The 26,831-nt window shown below is 44.1% G+C and overlaps 4 protein-coding genes across 4 annotated transcripts in view; 2 read left to right on the top strand and 2 right to left on the bottom strand.

Moving 5' to 3' along the window:
• The window catches only part of LOC309549824 (uncharacterized protein), a gene marked incomplete at its 3' end in the record, with an annotated part of 66,918 nt that extends 42,565 nt beyond the window's left edge, over window positions 1-24,353 (bottom strand). Inside the window, 7 exon segments of the mRNA XM_082250327.1 lie at window positions 16,692-17,660; window positions 19,585-19,668; window positions 19,793-19,996; window positions 20,086-20,183; window positions 20,300-20,423; window positions 20,510-20,644; window positions 24,279-24,353. Of these exon segments, the coding sequence (XP_082106453.1) occupies window positions 16,692-17,660; window positions 19,585-19,668; window positions 19,793-19,996; window positions 20,086-20,183; window positions 20,300-20,423; window positions 20,510-20,644; window positions 24,279-24,335 (1,671 nt within the window). The 5' untranslated portion in view covers window positions 24,336-24,353.
• LOC309550260 (uncharacterized protein) overlaps window positions 1-26,831 on the top strand; it is a gene marked incomplete at both ends in the record, with an annotated part of 1,652,360 nt that overhangs the window by 1,438,843 nt on the left and 186,686 nt on the right. The gene's annotated exons all lie outside the window — the stretch shown is intronic.
• Window positions 1-26,831, top strand: part of LOC309549821 (uncharacterized protein) — a gene marked incomplete at its 3' end in the record, with an annotated part of 279,510 nt that overhangs the window by 183,089 nt on the left and 69,590 nt on the right. The gene's annotated exons all lie outside the window — the stretch shown is intronic.
• On the bottom strand, window positions 8,271-9,386 carry LOC309550752 (E3 SUMO-protein ligase ZBED1-like; the record flags this gene model as incomplete). Its single annotated transcript, XM_082251091.1, has 2 exons — window positions 8,271-8,729; window positions 8,940-9,386. The coding sequence occupies 2 exons, from the start codon at window positions 9,384-9,386 to the stop codon at window positions 8,271-8,273; spliced, it is 906 nt and encodes a 301-aa protein (XP_082107217.1).

Here is a 26,831-nt window from a genome sequence, read left to right as displayed (position 1 = left end):
GGAAGGCTGAGACTGAAGCCCCAGCACAAGGTAAGCCTGACTACTCCTGACGCTAGGCAGATTAAAACTGAGTTGGGAGTGGTGATGCAGGGGGGGTATTGACCATATGGGACAGCCCCCATGGGTGTGTATATGCTAATGTCTTTGGACTAAGTCTATATGCCTAGCTACTCCTGCGGATGGGAAGACAATACCCAACAGTGATGACTTAGAGGAGGCGGCGACTGTCGGAGGACGTAAGAGAAATATAATTTTTTCTCAAAATTATCTCTCTTTTTTTATTAATATCGCAAAAAATAAAAAGTACAGAGGTGATCAAATACCTCCAAAAGAAAGCTCTGTTTGTGGGGAAAAAGGTCGTAAATTTTGTTTGGGTACAGCATTGCATGACCACGCAATTGTCAGTTAAAGTCACGCAGTGCCAAGTTGAAAAAAGGGGCCTGGTCTTTGAGCAGCCAAATCCTCCGGGGCTTAAGTGGTTAATAGAGATGAGTGATGTAATTTGACCTCCCAGAATCCTCCTCACCTCTCCGGTCAGGTCTGTGTTTTATTAATAGAGATAAGAGTGATGTCATGTGACCTCCCAGAATCCTCTTTACCTCTCTGGTCAGGTCTATGTTTTATTAATAGAGATAAGAGTGATGTCATGCGACCTCCCAGAATCCTCTTTACCTCTCTGGTCAGGTCTGTGTTTTATTATTAGAGATAAGAGTGATGTCATGCGACCTCCCAGATTCCTCCTCACCTCCCTGGTCAGGTCTGTGTTTTATTAATAGAGATAAGAGTGATGTCATGTGACCTCCCAGAATCCTCTTTACCTCTCTGGTCAGGTCTGTGTTGTATTAATAGAGATAAGAGTGATGTCATGTGACCTCCCAGAATCCTCCTCACCTCTCCAGTCAGGTATACATTTTGTCAAATCCTTGTTTCAGACTGAGGTAAACTTTACCCACAAAGGCCCCCCTGGTCCAAAGGTTCAAAGCTTGTCATAAGCAATTCTGGCGTCCTTTCATATAACACAAGACATAAAGTCCCACCTTGCTAGTAAGGGTCCATCCACATCCTCAGAGCATCAGAATAGAAAAAGAGCAAGTTGGAGGGACATTGGGAGGCGGAGCTGTGAGGTCAGTGTGATGTCATAGGATTCTCTGACTCTGATTGGAGGGACATTGGGAGGAGGAGCTGTGTGCGGGGGGGGCTCTCTTTGAGGTTTCTGGGCACAGAATTGTTTCTCCCGGATGCGTCCCACCTCTCCTAAACTGAAAGATGAACTTTTTCTGTGGGCTTTGCCAGGACACATCATATTCCTGTGATCTCCGTGTACTCCGGAGACTTTACTGATCACATTTTATGATAAATATCTGAGACTGGGAGCATTATGGAAAAACTAGATTCAAACACCCCCCCCCACCCCCACAGCACTGTCCCCTTGACACCCCCCCCCCAGGCATTGCCCTTTCACATACTCCCCACAACATTGTCCTCCTCCACACCCCAACCAGCTCTGCCTCCCTCACATCCCCCCAGCTCTGCCTCCCTCACATTCCCCCCCCCCCACAGCATTGCCCCCTTGACATCCCCCCTCCCACTGCCCCTTTCACATACTCCCCACAACATTGTCTGTCTTCACACCCCCCCAGCTCTGCCTCCCTCACATTCCCCCCCCAGATCTGCCTCCCTCACATCCCCCCCACAGCACTGCCCCCTTCACATCCCCCCAGCTCTGCCCCCTTCACATCCCCCCCAGCTCTGCCTGCTTCACATCCCCCCAGCTCTGCCCCCTTCACTTCCCCCCTAGCTCTGCCCCCTTCACATACCCCCCAGCTCTGCCTCCTTCACACCCCCCAGCTCTGCCTCCCTCACATTCCCCCCCAGCTCTGCCTCCTTCACACCCCCCAGCTCTGCCTCCCTCACATTCCCCCCAGCTCTGCCTCCCTCACATCCCCCACACAGCTCTACCCGCTTCACATCCCCCCCAGCTCTGCCTCCTTCACTTCCCCCCCAGCTCTGCCTCCTTCACATCCCCCCCAGTTCTGCCTCCTTCACATCCCCCCCAGCTCTGCCTCCTTCACACCCCCCCCCCAGCTCTGCCTCCTTCACATCCCCCCCCCCAGCTCTGCCTCCTTCACATCCCCCCCCCCAGCTCTGCCTCCTTCACATTTCCCCAGTTCTGCCTCCTTCACATTTCCCCCCCAGCTCTGCCTCCTTCACATCCCCCCCCCCCAGCTCTGCCTCCTTCACATCCCCCCAGTTCTGCCTCCTTCACATTTCCCCCCCAGCTCTGCCTCCTTCACATGACCCCCAGCTCTGCCTCCTTCACATCTCCCCCAGCACTGCCCCCCTTCACATCCCCCCCACAGCACTGCCCTCTTTATATGACCCTGTTCCCCATCCTTCACAAGTTCACAGCCATGTCCTTTCCTCCCTGTACTTCATACCTTACACAGAGCAAGGAGAAGGCAGGGGGACAATCCTGGACTGAAGGCACAGCAGCACTGGATGGGGGTGCAGGAGCTGCCAGGTTAGCCTTTCACATTAGCAAGCTGGTGATTGGTTGCTAGGACCGCCTCCTAGCAGCCAATCACCTCCTGGTTAATGTGAAAAGTTCATTCAGGCAGCTGCCTCAGCACTGGTCCTGCCCCAAGTCCAGAATTGTCCCGCCTGTCTTATGAGATCAAGGTTGCCTGATTTCTGCGGTTTCCGACCTTCCGGAAATAGCAGGTAGCGGTGGCCATCTTGGATGAGGCCAAACGCTGCGGAACCCCAATTTTGTTCTCGCCGAACCTATTGGGAAACGCTGGTTTAGACTGATGAGGTGGGGAGGTATTGGTGGGAAAGGTGACCCATCTCGAAAAGGAAGAGGATGTTCCGGCCCTGTAAGTGGGGGAAATGTTCTGACCCTGAAGGGGTTAATCTAGGTATCCACACTATATATGTGTGTATCATCATCTGCTGGAGATAAAAGAGGTCACAGTAACTATGGAGGAAGAGGACGGACATGATGGGGGGTTACTGGGTGTAAATAGAAAATAAGATCTTATTACCTCTTCTGCTGCCTCTTCCAGCAACGTCTCCTCTGTACTTTGTACCTCAGGAACTTCCTGTGTGTAGCCGACATCACTTCCTGTCTTCCATAGAGACTTCCTGTCTGGGTAGAAGTGAGATCACCACCTTGTGGAGCTCAGAGGAACTGCAGCCCCGAGAAACGTCTCGTAGTGTGAACATTAGGGCTGCGCATCTTCACTTACCTCACAATTCGATTACGATTATTAGGGTCGCGATTCGATACGATTCGATTCCGCGATGCATCACGATGCATCACGATTACTGCCCAATGCCCATGCCCAGCCCACTGCCCAATGGTTTTCAAAACTTTATCAAAAAACAAACAAACAATCAAGCAGTCACAAATAAAAGAATCCTTTTTATTTTCATTTGCTTCAAAGGACACTTTCCTGGACCCTGTCATGGCCTGCAAGCCCTGCATACTTTAGTGCACTTGCACTGCAAATATATAGGAAGGTCTGAAAATGCAAACAGCATAGCAGAGACAAACAACACTAGTATTTTACTAGAAGTAACAGTAAAATTAGTAAAAAACTGTAGTCGTGCAGTTTACTGCTTCATAAAAGAAAATATTAATATAAGCCAGGTCTACCACCATTTAAAGTACAACTAAAGGCAAACCTTTTTTGATTTTGGATAAAGTTTTGCCTATAGTTGTACTTTAAAGGCAAGCCAAGATAGAAGAAGCCAGCCAGCCAAGCTAATATTCTTGTTAAAATGGTCATCATAAATTCCCACAAAACATTATATATAAATCCTTTTATGTGAATATGCATTGCAATAAATTCCAGGTGTGCCATACCTGTCCTCTACAAAACAGAGCACTTCCTGACTAGTAGCAAACATCAAGTATGAACCTGGCAATAGTGCACTGCTGCATAACTTCCATGTTCACCGTGATGTTTGTTTCCCTCTGCAACTGCCAGTCAACTCAAGTGAGTTGATGGATTGGCTGCTAGAGGGGAGTTACAAATATAAGCTTTAAGCTTATCAATTCACTTATGTCACTTTTATGTCACTTACTTTACAGAAAACGTTACCTGTCCTGCAGACAGTCTCTGTCTCTACCACGATTAAACCCAACTGAAGCCAAGCCAAAGCCACCATTAGAGGAAGGAAAACCCTTGACAGAGTAAATCATCAACTGAAGCTTAAACCTTGAGTAAATCTTCATGGGATCACAAAAAACACACAACACGATTGTCTGCATCAGAATCATGAGAACTGAAGAAAGGTTTGGCATTGCCACACTGGTACAACTCAAGGCATATAGGTTAGGTCAGGTTTGTGTGTATTTGTGATCCAGTAAAGATTTAATCAAGGTTTTACGCTTCAATGTATGATTGATTTAATCTTTCAAGGATGTCCTTTCCTGTACCGTGGCTGCCTGGCTTGCCTTCAGTTGTCTAGATACACTTTTACCTTTAGTATTTGTTTGGTTGAGGGAACCCCCTACACTTGCTATTGCTACAGAGTACAACAGACCAGGAGACAGACATGCGTTGCAATAAATTCCAGGTGTGTGCCATAACCTGTCCTCTACAAAACAGAGCACTTCCTGACTAGTAGCAAATATCAAAGGTGAACCTGGCAATAGTGCACTGCTGCATAACTTCCATGTTCACCGTGATGTTTGTTTCCCCCTGCAACTGCCAGTCAACTCAAGTGAAGTGAGTTGATGGCTGCTAGAGGGGAGTTATACAAATATAAGCTTAAGCTTAAATATCAATTCACTTATGTGAATGGACCATTTTTGAAAACAAGCCATTCTCCATCTCTCCAGTGCCAGAAAAGCTGTAAAAAATATAAAATGTTCCAGGTTCACTGCGATTGTGTTTGCCCCTGCCATTGTCAGTCAACTAAACACAGTGTGTGTGTGTCGTGACTCGTGGCAACTCACAAGCTTATACGCAGCCTCAGCATCAACTCAACACACACACACACAGTGTGTTGAGTTAATGCTAGAGCTGCGTTATAAGCTCTTGAGTTGTCACGACAGTCAGTCAGTCAGTCACGTTACAGAAAGAAAACTTTACCTGCACTGCACTGAGCAGCACTCTACCATGTCGATTACATCTGTAACTGAAGCCAAGCTAGCCAACAAGCCACCATTAGAGGAAGGAAAATCCTTGAGAGAATAAATTGTAAACTGGAGCTTAACCTTGAGGAAATCCTATGGGGGTCACATTCACAAACTCACAAATATAGTATATTACACAAGAATCCACAATTGGTGTATTTATTTGTGATCCAATAAGATAAGATTTACTCGAGGTTAAGCTTCAAATGTACAAGTTATTTCTCTCAATGATTTTCCTTCCTATAATGCTGCACCGTGGCTGGCTTGGTGTCAGTCAGTTGTCTAGAAGAAAATACACTTTAATATTATTTATTTGGTTGAGGGTTAAATGAACCCCTGCCTACTTGCCTAGACACTTTTAGTGTGAAGCAACGGAACGGATTATGGATTGGAAATGGACACATTGGACAGGACAATCTTCAAAAACAAAACCATCAGTGCTATAAAACAAGACTGGTGATGTAAAGAACATGGAAAATTGGGAAGAAATGATTTTCTAGGCACATACCGTAGATTAAAATATAATTTTTATTCAATTTTCACAGACAAAAACGAAAAAAAGGGGAGGAGCAAAAACATACATAATGAAAAAATACAATGTAAAAACATGGTAAGACTCATGAGAACCATGAACATTATTTGGTTGCTCTGTTTGTCCAAAAAATTTAAATATATGTCAATCTCTAAATAATATTCTGTAACTGGTACTGGGGTACAACTAGCTCATTGGTACACCCCCATCTCGCTTTGGTCAAAGTCTGGAGACAGCCCCCTTTCCCTATTGTTGGTTAACAAATGTGTGTAAGTAAGAGATATGACTTTTGTTGCTTACATAATAAGTATTCTTACTTATTAAAAAGACATATACTTCCTTTCCATATGGCATTTTATATTCATTAACCTATAGTATTTCTTATTTATCCACATTGATGTACGGTAGAGTTATAGGTCATTTTTTGACGCAATATCATTGTTTCTCTCTTTATATATGTATTTTCTTTGATATTCCATAATATTATGATGACAAACTGTAAGTAATTAATTTTCCTTTTTTTTTTTCTGCTTTATTCAACAATTTCTCTCACTATTAGGTGATGACCTGTCCCCCCTAGGTTACCGTCATGTTGTGGAGTTGCATGCAGTTTGGGCGGCTGCCAGGGGTGGCGCTGCGGGGTGTTCTCCGGGCGGCTCCCATTTCTGACACATGTGCGGCCAGGTAAGCCGTAGTGACGCTTCACATCCGGTGTTGGCGTCCTACGGCATAATGGGCGGATGTGGGGACATCGATTGTCCTGCGCATGCGCCTATTCTCCCCGAACGGTTCTGCGGTTTCCGTGGCGGCCTCTCGGCCGCTTTGGATATCGCGTGACTACGTCGGGGGGCGTGGCCGGAGCGGTGACGTCTATGACGAGCCGCTCGGGGTCCACACTATAAAGAGGCCATACACTCAGGCCTCGTTGTGGCGGCGGTTCCCCATCCGGAGAGGACACCATGGACTTACATTGCAGAGCTGTCTAAAGGTATTCACTTTCCACTGGCATAATCCGATTGCAACTTTTGCTAATATACTTTCCATGTTACTTTTGGGACGCTATTGATACCCATACCTATTACAGGCCTTCTATATACCATTTTTAGTGGACCTAACTTTTGGGGTTCACCCAATTGGTTGTTTGGAAACGAACTCAGTGTTGTTAATGCTTGGTAAGACTTTATATTTTATGGCTATCCTCTGTCTTACTCCGGTGGATGGTTTAGACTCTTTCCTCTGCACTTTATAATCTACACACATAGACTTTAGTCCACCCAATACTATCTGGGTGTCGTTTATTATCCTTTTGCATGCTTCATACGGGTTGCACCATTTTGGGTCCACTCTATGGCCTTCCACCTATTTGGTATATTCCCCCCCTCTTTTTCTCCTTCCCCTCCCTCTTACCCCCCCCCTTTTTTTTTTCCTCACTCCCTGCTGTAGTAATATACACACGGCAGTTATCTTTTCCTCACTAATCACGGATTAAGTGGCCTATTGATGCAGTTTTTCAGTTTGAGACTAATGGATACCATTATATCCTAATCCAGATGGCAGCCAGGTTTATACCCACCCTGGACTACCCTTTTGCAAACTATACTAAGCTCTGACTGGTCCATGAGTGTCCCTTCGTTAATTTCCAGCAATTACAGTGCAGTGACTTATGCCCTGCCTAACCAATATTCAGGTAGGTTAATACCATACGCTTTTACCTGCTGGTCTGCTATTTTTTTGTTATTTTTTTAGTATCACTAATAAACAGGTATTTATCCATTATTACGCTGTGGTCCCCCACATGTGATCATTGGGTGTGCCTCTGGGGTGCATTACCCGTTGCGCCACTGGTGGTTGTGCCGCTCATCTGCATGCATATCCCCAACCGGTGACTGGATGGGTCATCATTAACATACATGCGATTTTCTAAACCTTAGATAACAACATATATGATATTTGTTTATATGAAAACATGTGTTTAATTATCACATCTTTGTTTCATACAGAACTTTCCTACATATTTACAAGTAGGCTCCAGATGAAGCCTCTCTTGAGGCGAAACATGTTGAGCATTTGAAATATTACTCTTTGTCATAATTTTTCTGACTTCGTGTTCAACGTTGCCTGCCATTGGATTGACCTCTGACAGGATCTCCGCTATTTATCCATCATCCTTGTCATGTTTAACAGTAATGTAACTGTCAAGAACCACATTTTATGAGTTCCGCTGTATGTGCTATTAGATGATTAGTAAGCCATCAAGGCCCTAATCGGTTTTTACATTGTATTTTTTCATTATGTATGTTTTTGCTCCTCCCCCTTTTTTTCCGTTTTTGTCTGTGAAAATTGAATAAACATTATATTTTAATCTACGGTATGTGCCTAGAAAATCCTTTCTTCCCAATTTTCCATGTTCTTTAAATCAGCAAATTTTAGGATATGGCACACTTACTGGTCTGTTTATATGCTCAGACTGTTGCTGTCTGATGGCATATTCTATTCTATAAGACTGGTGATGTGACTGACTGGTGACTGGCGGCAGATTGAATTAGTAATTACTAATTCATTAAAAACATGAATTAGTAATTATTTCAGTGCTTAGCATTTGGGAACATGTAGGTTTTTCTGTAAGAACACTAGATGATCCACATGCTCAGGTTTCAGACTGCTTCTTTTCGCTGTTATAACATCTCCTGCAGTAGAGAAAACCCGCTCTGCAGATACACTTGTACCTGGGATACATAAGTATTGCTTTGACAGCTGAGAGAGGAGGGGGAATATGACCTCATGCTCACGCCACCATTTCAAAGGGTCCTCAGTGAGAGGCAGAGGTGGGGCTTTACAATATTTTTCCATTTCGTCTTCTGCCTTGGCATAGGGGGTCTTAGGTTCTATTGCACCCTCAGTGAAAGACTGCCCCAGCAAAGTCATGAGCAGCCATGTTGTGGCCTTTTTTTTGGGAGGAGAATGGCTGTCCTCAATGGGTGTTGTTTCTTCTTCCACAGTTGCTTTTTCCCTAGGCACTTCATCCACATTTGTCCTTCTATTAGATGTAATCTGTGTGTTTGAACAAAAGATAATAGTATAAGAAGAGCTGAACTGACTAAGAGTGTGATTCATTGATGAGGTGTGGAAAACTGCACGGTAATCCATACCATACAGTTCCACTTCCCACACCGCATCAGTGAATCAGGGCATGTTATTACACAACACAATGTAGCTGAGCTTCTAGCTGTCTGGGAGGAAACATGATGAAATTCTAATTACCTCCAAAGATGCAGCCTCCTCAGTCACTCCTCTGTATATCTCCAATCTCTCCTCCTCTGTGAGAATAAAAGGCAGTCCTTTAAAGCGAGGATCCAGTGCAGAGGCTGTATGAAGGATCTTCTTCTCTGCCTCACTGCTGTACCTCTTCAGGAGATCTGTTTTGATGGCATTCTTGATCTCATGGGTCATGGGTGTGTCTCCCATGGTGTCTGTCATGCTTTGGAGCAGTTGTGCATTTAGAGGGGCAATGAGAGACACTGTTGGGTTGCGCTCTTCTGACATCAGCAAGGTTGCATCCTTCATTGGCTTTAATGCACTCACAGCGTCCTCTGCATTTGACACATCTGTTTCATTGAGAGTGCAGAGATCAGACTCTCCTTTTCTGACTTCTGGAGACAGCAAGGTGGCACAAACTGCAGGTTGTTGTTCTAAGAACCTCTCGACCATGTCATATGTGCTGTTCCATCTTGTTGGCGCATCAGTTATTAGCTTATGATTCTTCAGGCCCAGACATTTCTGTTTTTCTTTTAGACAGTGGCTTGCTCTAGTGCTGCGATGGAAGAATGTGGATATTCGTCGCACTCTGGCGAGAAGCCTGGAGAGCGTGTCCCCTTTCAGTGCCCGCTGACATGCAAGATTGAGTGTATGGGCAAAACATTTAACATGAGGAAATTTACCAACTTGAGCTGCAACTATCATGTTCGCCGCGTTGTCGGTCACAAGCACTACAGATTTATCAGACAGCTGCCATTCTTCCACGACATGAGATAGTAGCTCTGCCAGATGAGCACCTGTGTGAGACTCATAAATGGCTCTTGTTTGCAACACATGTGACAAGACCTGCCAGTCCTTAGTAACGTAATGTGCTGTTATTGTAACATAGGACTCCGTTGTGACTGAAGTCCATGAATCACACGTTATTGCGACTCGACTGGCTTGGTTCATTGACGCAAGTACCTGAGCTTTGGTGTTGTGGTAGAGTGCAGGTATAACGTTTTCTGTAAAGTGACTGCGTGATGGGATCTTATAACGTGGCTCTAGCGTCTTCACAAGGTAGCGAAACCCGGCGTTGTCCACAACTGAGTAAGGCCGTAGGTCCTTGGCGATGAAAGCTGCCACAGCTTTGGTTAGTTTCTTCCCTTTTTCTGAGTTGGGCGGATAAGTTGACAGTATGGCATCAATTCTTGGCTGATCTGGGTCTAGCAGTCTTTCCTTGGCAGTGGTGGCGACAGGTGTTATTAACTCAGAGTGAAAACGGCTAACATGGTTTCTCAAGTTCGTAGTATTCCCTAGGTATTTAATTTTTGTGTGACAGGCTTTACATACGGCGTGTGTCTTGTCCAACTCACGCTTCCCTGTGTGTTCGTAAAATCCGAAATGTGCCCAGATGTTTGCTCTTAAAACGCTAGGTGCATTTTTTATCTCTCGATCTTTTTCTCCTTCTGCCATTACCACCATACTACCACGTATGTGACGGAGACGGATGACGTAAGTTGCCAAACTCTGTCAGTGTTTAAAAAAAAAAAAAAAATACCACTTGTAAACTAAGCCGCAACAAGTCAACCAAGCAACATCTTTCATAAAATATGACTGTCTGTCTGTCTGTCAGACTCCCTCTTATGCATGCACTGAGCCAAAACCCCCGGGGCCCCCCCTTACCCCACAGCTGCCTGTGACAGTGACACTGACAGAGACCCCCCTCCCCCCACAGCTGAGCTGACAGCCGGACACACTGACAGAGACCTGGATGTCCCACTGTCCCACACCTTCCCCAATCCCCCACAGCACTGACAAACACTGAGAGTGAGTCCCCCCCTTGCCCAGACCCCCACAGCTGACAGTGACACTGACAGAGACCTGGATGTCCCACACCTTCCCCAATCCCCCACAGCACTGACAAACACTGAGTGAGTCCCCCCCTTGCCCAGACCCCCACAGCTGACACTGACAGAGACCCCCAGGCCCCCACTGACACTCAGAGAGAGCCCCCCTGGCTGCCAGACTGCCACAGCAGAACAGTACCCCCGGGCCCCGACCGACCGTCCCCTGTCCCAGCCCCCCCATCAGACATGTGCTGTGCTGCTCTGTGGCGGGCGGCTGGCGTCACTGGCAGTGGCGGAGGCTGGGCCTGGGATGGTCGGCTACGGTGAGGCTGGCGGCGCTGGCTGGCTGCGATGGGGACGCACTTGGGGCTCCTCGCTCCTGTGCTGTGGAGTGTGGACTGGCTTCTGGCTTGGCTGGCTGGCTGGCTTCTTGGCTGCAAGGCCGCAGGTGGGACGCCGATACACGCGGGGGATGTCTTGCTGCGCCTCGGCCCGGGTCAAAGAGACGGAAGGGGTGGAGCCTTTTTATTAAGCTCCCGCCACTAACCCACCAATCTGCTGCCGATCTTGTGACTTTTTCTCCCTTGCGCGATAGGGCGTGGCTGCGGCTGATGACGTCATTTCCTAATCGATTATGCCGGCAACCCGCATCGATGCAGAATCGCGAAGGGTCGAATCGCGTTGCATCGATCTTTCGATTATATTCAGCAGCCCTAGTCACAGGCACACAATTTTATTACTGGACGTGTTTGGTATCTATTTACTCATCACACCTCATCTTTTATATTTTACCCAAACATTGTGTATAATGTGTGTGTGTTCCCACCCATGGAGGTGGGAGGCATATAGTTGTGGTGAGCGCCCCCCAGAGGGGAGAAGAATGACACGAGCACTAAGTGGTGTTTATATAAGGAAGCGGAGAACTTTCCTCACACTTATTAATGGACTTTGTTTGAGGAATGTTTGGAATGTGATGTTTGCACATCTTTTCACTTTTTTACTGTTTATATATTTTCATCATGGCGCCAATGTGAATGGAGAGGTGTTGTTGTGGTTATTACACTAATTTTCCACTATTTTATGAATAGCAATGTATTGTAGAAAAGATCACACCATAGAAAATGGGGGAAAAGAGAAAATAAACCTGGATATGAAGGTGACATTTGTGTACAAGGAACACCTTAACAATTACCACCATTTTATTCTCCAGGGCCTCTGCTTTCAGAAAATATATGTTTGGGGGTTTTATCTAATCTTCAGGCCCAAAATCTGCATTTTACCATGTGTGCAAAAATAATGCAAAAACAGCTCTGGCAGTGAAAGGGTTAATGTGAGCTAGATGGGATCACTCTGCTGTGATCACATTAGAGCTCCCCCTAGCTGCAGCCTGGTAATAACATTGCTAGGAGGTCTATTCATTTATCTGCTCCATACTTCCCATCTTTATATAAACGTCTCCTGACATTTAGGGGTGTATTCATAAATAATTTACATAGTAATCTGCCCGGTGACAATGCATGTACATTCCTTCTGTGTGAATGGGGGTATTGGAGGAATGAAGCTCTGCTGAGCTGGGTGAAAGTTTTCCATCAAATGAAAATAAACAATGTTACATTTGTTCATTAGATGGCGCTAACATCTATCATACTTGGCGCAATCTAATGGCCAAATGCACATTTTCAGGTTTAAATGAATGGTTGCTGTATTATTGTTGCTTTGATGACGTTCTATCCTTCAGTGTGTACTGTACTCACCAGTGTATGAGGAGGACCTCAGATGTCTGTATGAAGCCATGCCTGGCCAAGGAACTAAGGGCTCTATTTACAGGAAATAAAAATACATAGCAATCATATAATTTTATAACATTGTAAATTAACATCTGTGCCACTTACACAACGCTTGGGGTACATAGCAAGGAGACGGTGATAAATGGCGGGGTCAAAGTCAGCTGGTCATGAGTTATAAAGATTAGCGGGATAATAGACATGTGCATGAAAAAATGTAAGTAAAAAAAAAAACATTTTTTTTACTCGTACAAAATTAAAGTTACACCCAGGCACATAAAATCCCCCCTCCAAACACTTTTTGATGCCCCCCCACCCACACATATACACACTTACAAACATAAACGCAGCACTTGGGGCGCCTACGCCTGAAAACATTGATTGTGATACACGTTACATATCGCCGCACACACCGGAATGAGAGCGATAATTCCAGCACCAAACCTCCTCCATAACACTAAACTGATGACCTATAGGGGGCTTTTATAGCATCACCTATAGAAAATATAGGGTACTGAAGTTTGTCACCATTTCACAGGCGAAGGCACATTTAAGGTGTGACATGTTGGGTATCAATTTACTTGGTGCAACCTCGGGTTTTACATTTTACTGAAAAAATTGGGTATTTTATTGTGTTTTTGTGCCCCCTAAAATGAACTGTGTGTTATTTACTGATATTTCGTGTTTCCTAGACTTTTGCGGTAATGTGTGACATAAGGAATTGGAACTACCACTATTTTATTTTCTAGGGCAGTGGTCCTTAACCCTGGTCCTCAGGGCCCCTAACAGGCCAGGTTTGCAAGATAACTGAAATACATCCCAGGTGATATCATTTGCTGCTCAGTGATTGCAGTACTCTAGTCTGCATCTCCCCAAGGTAATACTTAAAATCTGGCCTGTTAGTGGGCCCTGAGGACTGGAGTTGAGGACCACTGCTATAGGGTGTCTGCTTTTAGAAATTATTTAATGTTTTGGGGGATTTATATAATCTTCAGGCCTCAAATGAATTGTTAAACATGTGGGCAAAAAATGCAAAACCAACTCTGACAGTGAAAGGGTTAAAGAAAAAAAGTTCACCTTCAGGAACATGTTACATGTTCCTGTAGCGGCTCAGTGATCCGAGCCCTCTGTGTGACAGCAGTACGGGGAGAAGTTCACCTTCGGGAACATGTTACATGTTGCTGTTCCTGCAGCGACTCAGCGATCGGAGTCCTCTGTGTGACAGCAGTGCGGGGAGAAGTTCACCTTTGGGAACATGTTACATGTTCCTGTTCCTGCAGAGGCTCAGTGATCCGAGCCCTCTGTGTGACAGCAGTGCGGGGAGAAGTTCACCTTCGGGAACATGTTACATGTTCCTGTTCCTGCAGAGGCTCAGTGATCCGAGCCCTCTGTGTGACAGCAGTGCGGGGAGAAGTTCACCTTCGGGAACATGTTACATGTTCCTGTAGCGGCTCAGCGATCCGAGCCCTCTGTGTGACAGCAGTGCGGGGAGAAGTTCACCTTTGGGAACATGTTGCATGTTCCTGTTCCTGCAGAGGCTCAGCGATCCGAGCCCTCTGTGTGACAGCAGTGCGGGGAGAAATTCCCCTTCGGGTACATGTTACATGTTCCTGTTCCTGCAGCGACTCAGCGATCCGAGCCCTCTGTGTGACAGCAGTGCGGGGAGAAGTTCACCTTCAGGAACATGTTACATTGTTCTTAAAGAAGAAGAAATGATTAATGTTGTAACTTTAACCCGTATGATTGGAAGTAAATTGATTTCCCGTTAGTATGTGGCTGCAACATGGGCATCCATTGGCTCCACATTTGTAGTTCCCTTTAAAGTGTAACCAAGTAGGCATTTTAGGGACATTTCTACAGAAGAAACTGGGGGATAGTGCCTGTCCAACAGTAGGGGCAAGCCGGGGAACCACATTAGTGCCTTCTTGAAGTATGTTGGCACATATTTCATCGGCGCATAACATGGGAAGATGTCTGTTAATGATGTCTCTGACTTCTTTGAATTCTGCGCTGTAGGGGATGGAGAAAGTGAGCTTGGCATGGCGTGTAGTTTAGTGTATAGTTTTTTAAAAGTTACAACATTAATCATATCTTTAATTGTAAAACCAATTATGTAACATTTGCCATATGCAATATGTGGGCAGGACAATCAGGCGTTTACGTGACCGGTTCAATGAACATTTATATAGTGTGACCAAAAACTCCAAAACTAATGTAGCTAAACATTTTAATATGTACCATAATGGGGACAATACAGCAATGAAAATACAAATTATCGAAAAAATCAAATCACCCCCACGGGGGGGGGGGGGGGTTGGGACGACGACACCTTTTGGCTATTATGCAAAAGAGAGGTCTTTTAGATTTTTCATTTACAGACCCGTATACCACAAGGTATGAACTTTGAATGGGATGTGACCCATTTCTATGAATAAGACCACCCTGTGCATCAATCATATATATATATATATATATATATATATATATATATATATATATATATATAAATATCTTGTATGATGTGATTCATGTCCATATAGATATGTACTTATAACCTTGTTGATAATAACACGCATAGGGCTTCTCTTTCCCCTCTCATTACATACTGCGGAAGATTAGTCTGTTTTCTTCAGCGGGGAATCTTTCTACTTTGATACACTCGATAAATCACTGCAACACCTGGTGAAGTTTTTATTTTATTTTACTTTATTCTATCCAACTAATTTTTTATCCCTCTATTTATTTGTGTACCATTGTAATCTTAGATCCACACATACCTATAATATATAAAATAAAACTAAAATAAAATTAATAAAATAAAATAACAACAAAATAAAATATTATAAAGCAAAATAAACGATATACGAGACCAGCATAGTTTGTTTTATGCTATAGACGGTTTAACATCCCACTATCTAGTATTCATTAATATAATATAATATATGTGACTCATTTTACATTCATATACATTTCTCTTGTCTCGCCCTCTATTTACATATGTTCTTAGATATATATATCTATTGGTCTTATCCGATTCTTTATATATAATTCCTTTTTTCTTGTTTTCCGCCCACATACACGGTCAGATATACATACAATCGGTGGTTTGTCCGATGTTACACACTCCTGGCCATTCCATTTCTCTATGATTTTGCTTTTATGGGGGAATGGTTGGTTGTCATATGTATATATATATATATATATAGCGGATAATCCATAATGTCATAATGCATTTCATGTATTTACACCTATGTGCTTATTCATGTTTTATTGATTATATTGCATAGGTTGTTTTTAACAATTTTTATTATTATACTTTATATAAGTTTCTTTTCTCGTTCACATGTTTCATCCAATCTACACATGCACTTGTTTCTTTTCCTTTTAGGATTTTATATAAAAAAGTTTTTTTCATGCCCATACACTATGCAATTCGAATTGTTCACATTGTTCATCACTGAAATCAAGATGTATTAAAGGGTGCATTTGTATCACCTGCAATCCAGGATAATGATTTACCTCTTCACTTGTACCACCTGTTATCAATTGTTAATTGTTTATTGAACACATGTGTGTGTATATATCGAGATGTTATACCAGTTTTTCCTTGTAACGACTAAGCACATATCTTAGTGTGTGAAACGCGTCTACCTTGCCACTTTTTTGTCACATTGGGATGTCTAATAAACCTGGATTTTGACCACATCTGAGTGCAGCCATTTCTTTTCATTATAAGGGACAAGTAGACTGTCATAGGGGCAAGTAGATTGGGACCCCGATTTAGTCCCTTGGATAAGTAGTTTTATCAAAAATTTCCACACCCATGAAACTGTTTCTTACATGATGAAGATCAGCCATGGAGTATATCTGAGGTGTATATCAGGGTGTGCTTCTTCCCCACATGTCCACCAACATTCATATAGAAGACATTTTCCACACTCAAGGCACTCATACACCTCAAGGGTTGTGTGGGATCCCTGATGTACAGGAAGATAGGACTTCAGTCAGGAACAATTCCCGCACTCAGGACAGGAATACGGCTTCTCCCCCGTGTGAGATCTCTGATGTGTGAAAAGATGGGACATCTGAGAAAAAAATTTCCCGCACTCAGGACAAGACTAATGCTTCTCCCCTCTGTGAGATCTCTGATGTGTGTCAAGATTTGACTTCCGTGAAAAACATTTCCCACACTCAGGACAAGAATACAGCCTCTGCCCTGTGTGAGATCTCTGATGTGTGGAAAGACTGGACCTTTGTGAAAAACATTTCCCACACTCAGCACAGGAATACGGCTTCTGACCTGTGTGAGTCCTCTGATGTGTGTCAAGATAGAACTTCAGTGAAAAACATTTCCCGCACTCAGGACAGGAATACGGCTTCTCTCCTGTGTGAGATCTCTGATGTATGTAAAGATAGGACTTCTGTGAAAAACATTTCCCACACTCAGGACAGGAATACTGCTTCTCCCCCGTGTGAGATCTCTGATGTGTGTCAAGATGAGACTTCACTAAAAAACATTTTCCGCACTCAGAACAGGAATACGGTTTTTCCCCCATATGAGATCTCTGATGTCTGCAAAGGCTGGACTTCTGTGAAAAACATTTCCCACACTCAGGACAGGAATAGGGCTTCTCCCCCTTGTGAGATATCTGATGTTTGTAAAGATTGGACTTCACTGAAAAACATTTCCCGCACTCAGGACAGGAATACAGCCTCTGCCCTGTGTGAGATCTCCGATGTGTGGAAAGACTGGACCTTTGTGAAAAACATTTCCCACACTCAGGACAGGAATACGGCTTCTGACCTGTGTGAGTCCTCTGATGTGTGTCAAGATAGAACTTCAGTGAAAAACATTTCCCGCACTCAGAACAGGAATACGGCTTCTCCCCCCTATGAGATCTTTGATGTCTGCAAAGACTGGACTTCTGTGAAAAACATTTACCACACTCAGGACAGAAATATGGCTTCTCCCCCTTGTGAGATTTCTTATGTTTGTAAAGATTGGACTTCCCTGAAAAACATTTCCTGCACTCAGGACAGGAATGTGTTTTTTCCCCGGTGTGGGATCTTTTATGTCTATTAACATGGAATGTAGATTGGAAACACTTCCCGCACTCAGTACAGAAAAACCTCTTATCTGTTGGAAGGACGGCACCGTCCCTCACAGTCTGAGGTTCCTCAGGATAAGAGGAATAGGATGGTCCGGCACTGTCCCTCACAGTCTGAGGGTCCTCAGGATAAGAGGAATACGATGGTCCGGCACCGTCCCTCACAGTCTGAGGTTCCTCAGGATAAGAGGAATACGATGGTCCGGCACTGTCCCTCACAATCTGAGGTTCCTCAGGATAAGAGAAATATGATGATCCATCTACACTGTGTGGTGCCGGATGGACATTTGAGGTAGCCGGGTTTTCTCCTGGACTATACTGTGTAATGTCCTCATCTTCTACTTTACAGTCTGGAGACAAAGTGAGACAATCCTCTGAGGTTTTCCTCATCTCCCGTCCATCTACTAAAATAGAAATACAAAGATTATTACTAGACATGAGCCGATTGGTTCTCCAAAAGCAGGACTCCGCCCACATCAGGCAGCTTTGTCTCTGAGGATCTTACAATTCCACCCTACACTCGGTCTGGCTGGGGGCTGAGATAGAAAAAGCCCGTAGTGTATGTGCCCCTGGGGTGGCAGCCCAGGGGTGCCTTAATTTCTCACTGGTGAGGGGCAGCTCGCTGTGAGTTTTTTCTGCACCTTGGTCACTGCACTATGAACACCATTTTCACACTTGCCTCTTGGGACAGGCCTTTTGGCTTGCACCAGAGGAATTTTTTATTCCGGCTGGAAGGCCTGCCTTGGTTCTTCACATGGCACCAAAGCACTTTCCCCACTTCCCCTTCTCCCATTTTTTTGTTTGTTTGTCCTTTTCTTTGGAGTTTGTCACTGCACTTTCACCTTTTTTCTCTTTATTTGCACGACTGGAGGGTGTGGGTCCTCGGGCCCTGCCTTGAGTCTTGGGAGGGGGTGGATATGGCCTTTTGGCTTAGTTCGCCCTTTCCCATGGGGTCTCCCTTCGGGGGAGCTCCACTTAGTACTTGATGTGGGCTGTTTCGGCAGTCCCCCTGAAGAACGGGGTCAGTTTGGTTTCGGCCGACTGACCACAAGTACCTTAAATCCCTGTCAGGAGTCTTGCGCCCCGGGGGATCGAGGTTTCGGGTCCTACCTCTTCGGAGGGAAGACCATACGTTTTCGCACACCCTGTGCTTTTTTGTGTTCTCACTTTGTGTGTGTGCACTTTTTTATGCACCGGGTGGAGTCTTTTGAGTGTGTTCCACACGCTATGGGCTTAAAAAAAGAAAGAAAGAAAATGGGTCCTCTGATCTCCTACCAGTTCATTTCTTTATTCATGGACCTTAGTCACAGAGTGAGGGAACAACGAGAACTGTCTTTTATAGGAGTGACAGTGATGAGGGGATTATAGGACGAGTGTCCCCTCCCCCTCTATCACTCATTGCCATCTTCCCAACACAAGAAATCCCGCACTTCCTTATTTAGTCCATGATTTAGTCATGAATAACAGCGGGGCTGAGTCCCACCAGAGGTCAGAGAGTGAGGATGGGGGGAGAACAACCAAGATGAAGACTGGACTGATCCTGAAGATCTCCATCATTGGGTTACTGACTCCTCCCTCATTATCACTTTCGGTTTAAGGTTCCTAAGTTGGAGGATGTTATCACATTATTATCACCATGTAAAAGTCTGTCCTCCAATCAAATCATCAGATATAAAATGTCCAGCTGGTAGGAAATGGGTGTAACAAAAGAGAATCCATATTATGTGTATATATAGCAGTGGGTAGAGGGGAGAGCAGGACTATGTAATGTACAACTTAATGTATAAGATACAACAGATAGGACTATATAGTATCAGAATTATATAATGTACAATATAGAGTATATAGTGCAGGGGTCAGGAGTATGTAATGTATTTAATGTTAAGGACCCACCTGTGCTGATCTTTGATGTCCCCGTTATTCCATCCACCTCTGCAGAATGTTGATCATCCCTCTCATACGTCTCTTTGTCTTCTGTTTTAACATCAACTTTTATATCTATCGGATCTTCACCCTAAACCAAGAGAAAGATCAATAATAACATCTGTATGACATAATAATTATTATTGTGACCTCACCAAAAAGAATCCACACATCGTCTCCACGAGTCCACATTCTATATTCTCTGTCCCACCAACCTTGAAACAGTGAGGGATGGTGTGATCTTCCTGTGTGGAATCCCGGGAATACAGAGGACGGGGACATCTCTCTGGTGGGTTCCTGGTATTAGGTGGCTCCATCATATCCTTGTGTCCTTCTATAAACTCCATTACTTCATACTCCTCATCCTCCTCTTTATACTCTTCTTTAACAACAATATTATCATCCCCGAGGATTCCACTCTGAATATATAATAAAAATGACATCAATGGTAACAATGCAGATAATGTACAGATCCTAATAATACTATCAGTGATTGTTCCTCATCTACCTGATGATGGTGAGGGATGGTGTGACCTTCCTGTGTGGAATCCCGGGAATACAGAGAACGGGGACATCTCTCTGGTGGGTTCCCATTACTGGATCCATCTGTAGGAAACACACACACTGACTGAATACATTGTTTCTATGTGTTTATCAGATGATGGGGGATCTAGGTGGACCCTCCGTACTGCTCTCTCCTTTACAATAAAGTCTCCTCTTACCCGGTGATGTGAGGGGCGGCTGATTGTCCATCATGACGTCTTTGTAGAGATCCTTGTGTCCTTCTAAATACTCCCACTCCTCCATGGAGAAATAGACAGTGACATCCTGACACCTTATAGGAACCTGACACACACAATGATACGGTCACCATCCAGACACATCCCTTGTCTGTTACTGGATAATGTCCCAGAATTCCCAGCACCGCTCACCTCTCCTGTCAGCAGCTCCATCATCTTCTTAGTGACTTCTAGAATCTTCTGCATGTTGCGTTTCTCAGGATTTAGGGAGTCACATGGAGGCACTGTGATGGTCATATGATCACCTGACTTCAGAAGAGGGAATCTCTGTATTGAAGAACCAATAGGAATGTCATGTTAGAATCCCAGAATCCTCCTCACCTCTCTGGTCAGGTCTGTGTTTTATTAATAGAGATAAGAGTGATGTCATGTGACCTCCCAGAATCCTCCTCACCTCTCCGGTCAGGTCTGTGTTTTAGTAATAGAGATAAGACTAATAATAGAAGGTGATGGCGCCCTCGATGTGCAATATATATAAATAGCTTTATACATGAAAATTATAGTAAATAAAGATGTTGAGCTAGACCAAATAATCAATGTATTATCCAACAAGTGACCTGTATGGATTAAAGTGCATAGCTCTAGTAATGGACTAATCCATAGTAAATACATAAAACAAATCACGCCAATCCGTGACACATTATTATTATTATTATTATACAGGATTTATATAGCGCCAACAGTTTGCACAGAGCTTAACAAAATGAAGGCAGACATTACAGTTACACTACAATTTGGTACAAAAGTAATCAGAGGGCCCTGCTCCTTAGAGCTTACAATCTAAAAAGGAGGGTCAATTGATACAAAAGGCAATAGCTGTGGGGGACGAGCTGATGGAGCAAGTGAAACAGTGTTATTAGTTAGTAGCCGGGTAGGCTTCTTTAAAGAGAAGAGTTTTCAGGGATCGTTTAAAGATGGATAGATTAGGGGACAGGCGGACAGATTAGGGTAGAGAGTGCCAAAGAATGGGAGAAGCTCTGGACACATAAATGCAAATATAAATCCAATGTGACTGTTCCCAACTCCAAATATACGGAGTGATTCTGTGAAGGGGATATCTTCCAGTTCCCTCATCACAGAGGCTCTGAGGGTAGATGGCAACTCACCAAAAGTGTTTGACCCCTATTTACAGGAAGTCAAAAAACTCTGTATAGAGGACCAATTGGTTCCTCGGCTCACACCATACCGCTCCAAAGACCCCTCTGGATGTAGCTAGAGAAGTAAGGATGTACTCAACCAAAGATATTGAAAGGGCTTCTAGTGCAGTCATTTTATTGAAGTTTCTTTAAAAGCGATATAAAAGAGATTTTGCACTCACAGGTAACCGTGTCTGCCCGGCACGATGATTGCTACAGCATGTGTGGATGTGAACCGTATGGCGCCAGAGTTCCAATCATGCCTCCCTCTCGGTACTAGGCTTGAAAGGGAAGTCACCTGGAATTCACGGAAGTGAGGAATCCCCGCTCAGGCATACGTTTCACCGTACTTGGCATCTTCAGGAAGTGACTGTTTCCGGTTTGCATTAATGAATGAGTGGGATTGGTTAAGCTCCTCCAAAATGAGGTGGGGGGGGGGGGGGGCAAACATAGGAATAGATGTTTGCCTCTATCAGGATATATTCATCCGCACATGCTGGAGGAACCCTGGTGTATAATCAATCGTATATCATTCTGACAAACACCATGATGAAGTATAACATTTTAAAAATGTATTTATGGCGCTTATACAAAACATATAAAAATATAAATATCATCATTTTATGGTTGAGCAGACCACACATGAGGGGTTCTACATTTAGATCTTTGAGATTGCACCTGCCATAAAAAAATAATGAATAATGACTTTTCCCCACAATTAGGACCATGATTGATCTATTTACAAGTCAGATGACAAAACTGCACTTCACTGAAAAGGGAATGTAAAAAAAAATGAAAGAGAGATAAATGTAAACAAGAGATTTCAAAAAGGAATAAAAACTAAAATGTAAAAAATGATGAAATCTCCCTGATTAAGACAATGTAATGGGGGGGGGGACCCCATGCTGTGGTGAGCCCGTTACATAGTAATAATGAACCTTAATAAAAGTATAAAAAGTTTTCTTAAGAAAAGGAAGTTGAAAATTAGTAATCAGTAATAAAGCAATTTAAATCCATATCAATGTTGAGGCCCTGGGGATACAGTGATTGGAGCCTATATAGCCATTGGGTCTCCATTTGGGAGACCTTTTTGGTCATATTTGTACCTCTCCAATAAGGACGAACTTTGTCTATACCCCACAATCTCAACAGTGACGGGTCCTGGTTGTGTACCGGTTTGAAATGGTTGGAGACATTATGATGTATATACCCCTTTCTAATGTTCTCTTTGTGCTCCCCCACCCTTTTGGCTAGTGTTCTTGTGGTGATACCTATAAATTGGAGGTTGCAAGGACACATGAGTAGATAAGTGACATACCCGCTGTCACAGGTTAGGAGTTGTTTTATCTCATATTTTTTCCCCGTGACAACAGAGGGGTAAACTGTTTCTACTCCTGTTCCTGACCGTTCTATGTGCCTTGCACCTATAAAAACCAGTATGGTCCAAGGTGAGAGGTCTCTTTAGAGGCTGAGTTACATTTAAGGCCAACATGTTGTGCAACCCTGGGGCCCTCCTGTAAATTAAATTAGGTTTATTTGGGAGAGTTTTTTTCAAAGTATGATCCTTTAAAGGTATTGGCCAATATATTTTAACTATTTTTTCTACCTCTCTATAGTGAACATTGAAAACTGTGAGAAATGCACAATTGAACTGGTCCCCTTGTGTGTCCCTATTTTTAGGTATTAGTAGGGTATTTCCATCCAGTAGGCCTGCTTGTTCCCTCGTGGTTTCAAGTTGTTGTTTATGATCTCCTTTTTCCAGGAACCTCCCTATCAGCATGTTCGTTTGTGTGCAGTAATCCTCCTCTTTTTTACAATTCCGCTTTATTCTTTGGAACTGACCCTTTGGAAAAGCCTTCATCCAACTTGGAGGATGACAACTCCGGGTTGAAATGTATCCATTTTGGTCAGTATCTTTAAAATGTGTACGGGTACTAAGATGATTTTCCAACTTGTAAATTTCCAAGTCAAGGAATTGGATTACCGATGTATGCCATGTACGGGTGCATTTAATATTGTACTCATTGCCTGAGCGAGCGACGTATGGCTACGTCGCTTTGCCCACCAGCGGCAGTGTGCCGCAGTAAATGTACAGTGGGCAGTGCTGAAGTGGTTAAAGTTGATCTCTGTGAGGTTAAAAATTCCTGTAGTTAAATCTCTTTTTTTCCTTTTCTTTTCTGCCACATCTACAACCTCTCCTCCTTTTCCTCCTGTGAGGTGTGGAGTTGGGATGGGGTATTGGGGCCTCCTTCTCAGGATAGGATACTGGTATCCCCCCTTGGTGACTACCCCTCTGTGGGTGTTCTTGCTGGACAATCTTGAAAGGTTCTCTCCATTCCTCCCCTTGTGAATCGTATTTTCTATAGGGTGGTCTACCTCTTCCTCTGTTGTTCCCCCTAGAGTTACCCCTGTGTCTGTGTTTTATTAATAGAGATAAGAGTGATGTCATGTGACCTCCAAGAATCCTCCTCCCCTCTCCGGTCAGGTCTGTGTTTTATTAATAGAGATAAGAGTGATGTCATGTGACCTCCCAGAATCCTCCTCCCCTCTCCGGTCAGGTCTGTGTTTTATTAATAGAGATAAGAGTGATGTCATGTGATCTCCCAGAATCCTCCTCACCTCTCCGGTTAGGTCTGTGTTTTATTAATAGAGATAAGAGTGATGTCATGTGATCTCCCAGAATCCTCCTCACCTCTCCGGTCAGGTCTATGTTTTATTAATAGAGATAAGAGTGATGTCATGTGACCTCCCAGAATCCTCCTCACCTCTCCAGTTAGCAGGTGGATGATCTCCAGGGTGAGGTTTAGTATCTTCTCAGTCATGTGACTCCGGTCCTCCTCCATCCTCATTTGATCTATACAGGTCTCCTTGTAGACGGATAACTTTGGGAAAAGAAAGTAAGAATTACCAGTATGTGGATTTTATTGGTCACACAATGGGGGATGGGGATGTAAGGGGGTAATAGGAGGGTTGCTGTACATTTAGGAACTACTGCCCCCATGGGAACACATTTAGTTTGGACTATTTAGAGTTTGCTACATTTTTGAAGTTCTGGGTTCTTGACCTGCCGGATCAGAAATTCCTTTTTCTCTGTTGGGTTTGTTTTTGTTTATGAATTGGATTTAATTAGTATTAGATCTGCAGATAAGGAATGATAAATACGATCCTTTCTTTGAATCGTTTGCTCTGAGGCAGTGCTGTGAGGTCAATGTCTGGTCATCATGATGTCCAGGAAGGGGCACTTGCTGACTTTTGGCCGGAGTTGCCAGCTAATCAGGATAATTGCCAGAACTCCGGCTGCAAGGCTCCAATCTCCGGCAGCCTGCTGACTGACAGGAGTGATGTCACTGTCACTCTCTGCTGTAAGAGACGGGATTGGATAGCTGGTGGAGTACAGAGCTGTAGGGGAGGAGTCTCTTCTGTTTTCTCCAATAGCAGCCCAGTGTGGGTAGGAAAAGGACAATATTTGATAGGGGTTTTTCTCTTGGTCTATTTTGTGTCCTGCAACATATTCCTTGACCAGTGAGATTATGAAGGCTTCCTTCACTTGCTGGTAGTAGTTCTTTAAGGAGTTCAGAAAAGTAAGTGCAGGTTAGGGTGGGAGAACCCTCAGAGACCAAGAGCCCATATGAGCCTAAAAGACCCTTCTTACCTTCGTGCCTCACAGGTCCCCACAGCAATTCAGCCCCACTAACCTCTCAGGAGGTCAGATCTAATTGATCTATATTTTATCACCATATAGAGCATTGAATTACTAGCTCCAGAAGAAGCTTAATGCGAAACATGTCGAGCAACTTGGCTCAATTAAATATTGTATTTATGTGCAAACACATCGCTCAATCTCCCTGGGAAGGCAGCACATCTACCTGTCACCTTCGGGGGATCGTCCCGATGTGAAGTATCACTTACTTTACCATGTTACCTCAATAATCTGTACTTGTTCGTTATAACACAGCAATGTGATTGCTATATATCTTAGATGTTTTGTACATTCACAGCTTTTTTGAGGCGATGTATATGTTAATTTTGTTTTTTCTTTTGGCGTTTTAAAAGTGTGAATTAATAAAATGTTTATGTTTTATATACCCAGTGCCTTTAAAGTCCATGTTCTTTCTCAACGTTCCTATTTAACCTCTCAGAGTTGTTCACCCCTATCTCTTACTAGGAGGCCGCCAGAGTCCTTCTGCTACACTATCCCTCCTGAAATCAGATAAAGTAAACCCTCAGAGGCTCTCAGAGTCCTTTAGTCCCACTAATTCTTCAGAGGTACCTCAGCTCCTCTAGTTTACTCAGAACCAGTGGCTGAACTACCGCCGTCGTGAAATTCACATAAAAGTCACACCTGCGATTTGGCCCAGGTGTTACACCAATGTGGGGGGGGTGTCACCAAGACCGCAGGAAGGATCCTGCTCAGGGGCGGACTGACAACTCATGGGGCCCCCGGGCAATAAGAGATCATGGGCCCCCTGTGTCCCCGCCCACAAGCTAGCCACACCCACACAAAGGAACATTACTTTCATTGACCGCCAATGTAAGAGTCAGAGTCATTATTCCCACTGACCACCAATGCAAGGGACAATCTTCCCACTGACCCCCAATGTAAGGGGCATTCTTCCCACTGACCCCCAATGTAAGAGGCATTCTTCCCACTGACCACCAATGTAAGAGGCATTCTTCCCACTGACCACCAATGTAAGGGACATTCTTCCCACTGACCACCAATGTAAGGGACATTCTTCCCACTGACCACCAATGTAAGGAACATTCTCCCCACTGACCACCAATGTAAGGGACATTCTTCCCACTGACCACCAATGTAAGGGACATTCTTCCCACTGACCACCAATGTAAGGAGCATTCTTCCCACTGACCACCAATGTAAGGAGCATTCTTCCCACTGACCACCAATGTAAGGAACATTCTCCCCACTGACCACCAATGTAAGGGACATTCTTCCCACTGACCACCAATGTAAGGAGCATTCTTCCCACTGACCACCAATGTAAGGGGCATTCTTCCCATTGACCACCAATGTAAGTGACATTCTTCCCACTGACCACCAATGTAAGGGGCATTCTTCCCACTGACCACCAATGTAAGGAACATTCTTCCCACTGACCACCAATGTAAGGAGCATTCTTCCCACTGACCACCAATGTAAGGGGCATTCTTCCCATTGACCACCAATGTAAGTGACATTCTTCCCGCCAAAGTGTACAGATGTCAGTATTATGGGAAAAGCACTCAGTGTACAGATATAAGTGTTATATATAGGGAATAGAACTCACTAAGTGCTATTCCCTATATATAGCACTGAT

The sequence above is a fragment of the Pelophylax lessonae genome (assembly GCF_965119305.1).
Source record: "Pelophylax lessonae genome assembly, chromosome: 3".
NCBI classification, from domain to species: Eukaryota; Metazoa; Chordata; class Amphibia; order Anura; family Ranidae; genus Pelophylax; species Pelophylax lessonae.
This window is presented reverse-complemented; position numbering and strand designations above follow the sequence as displayed.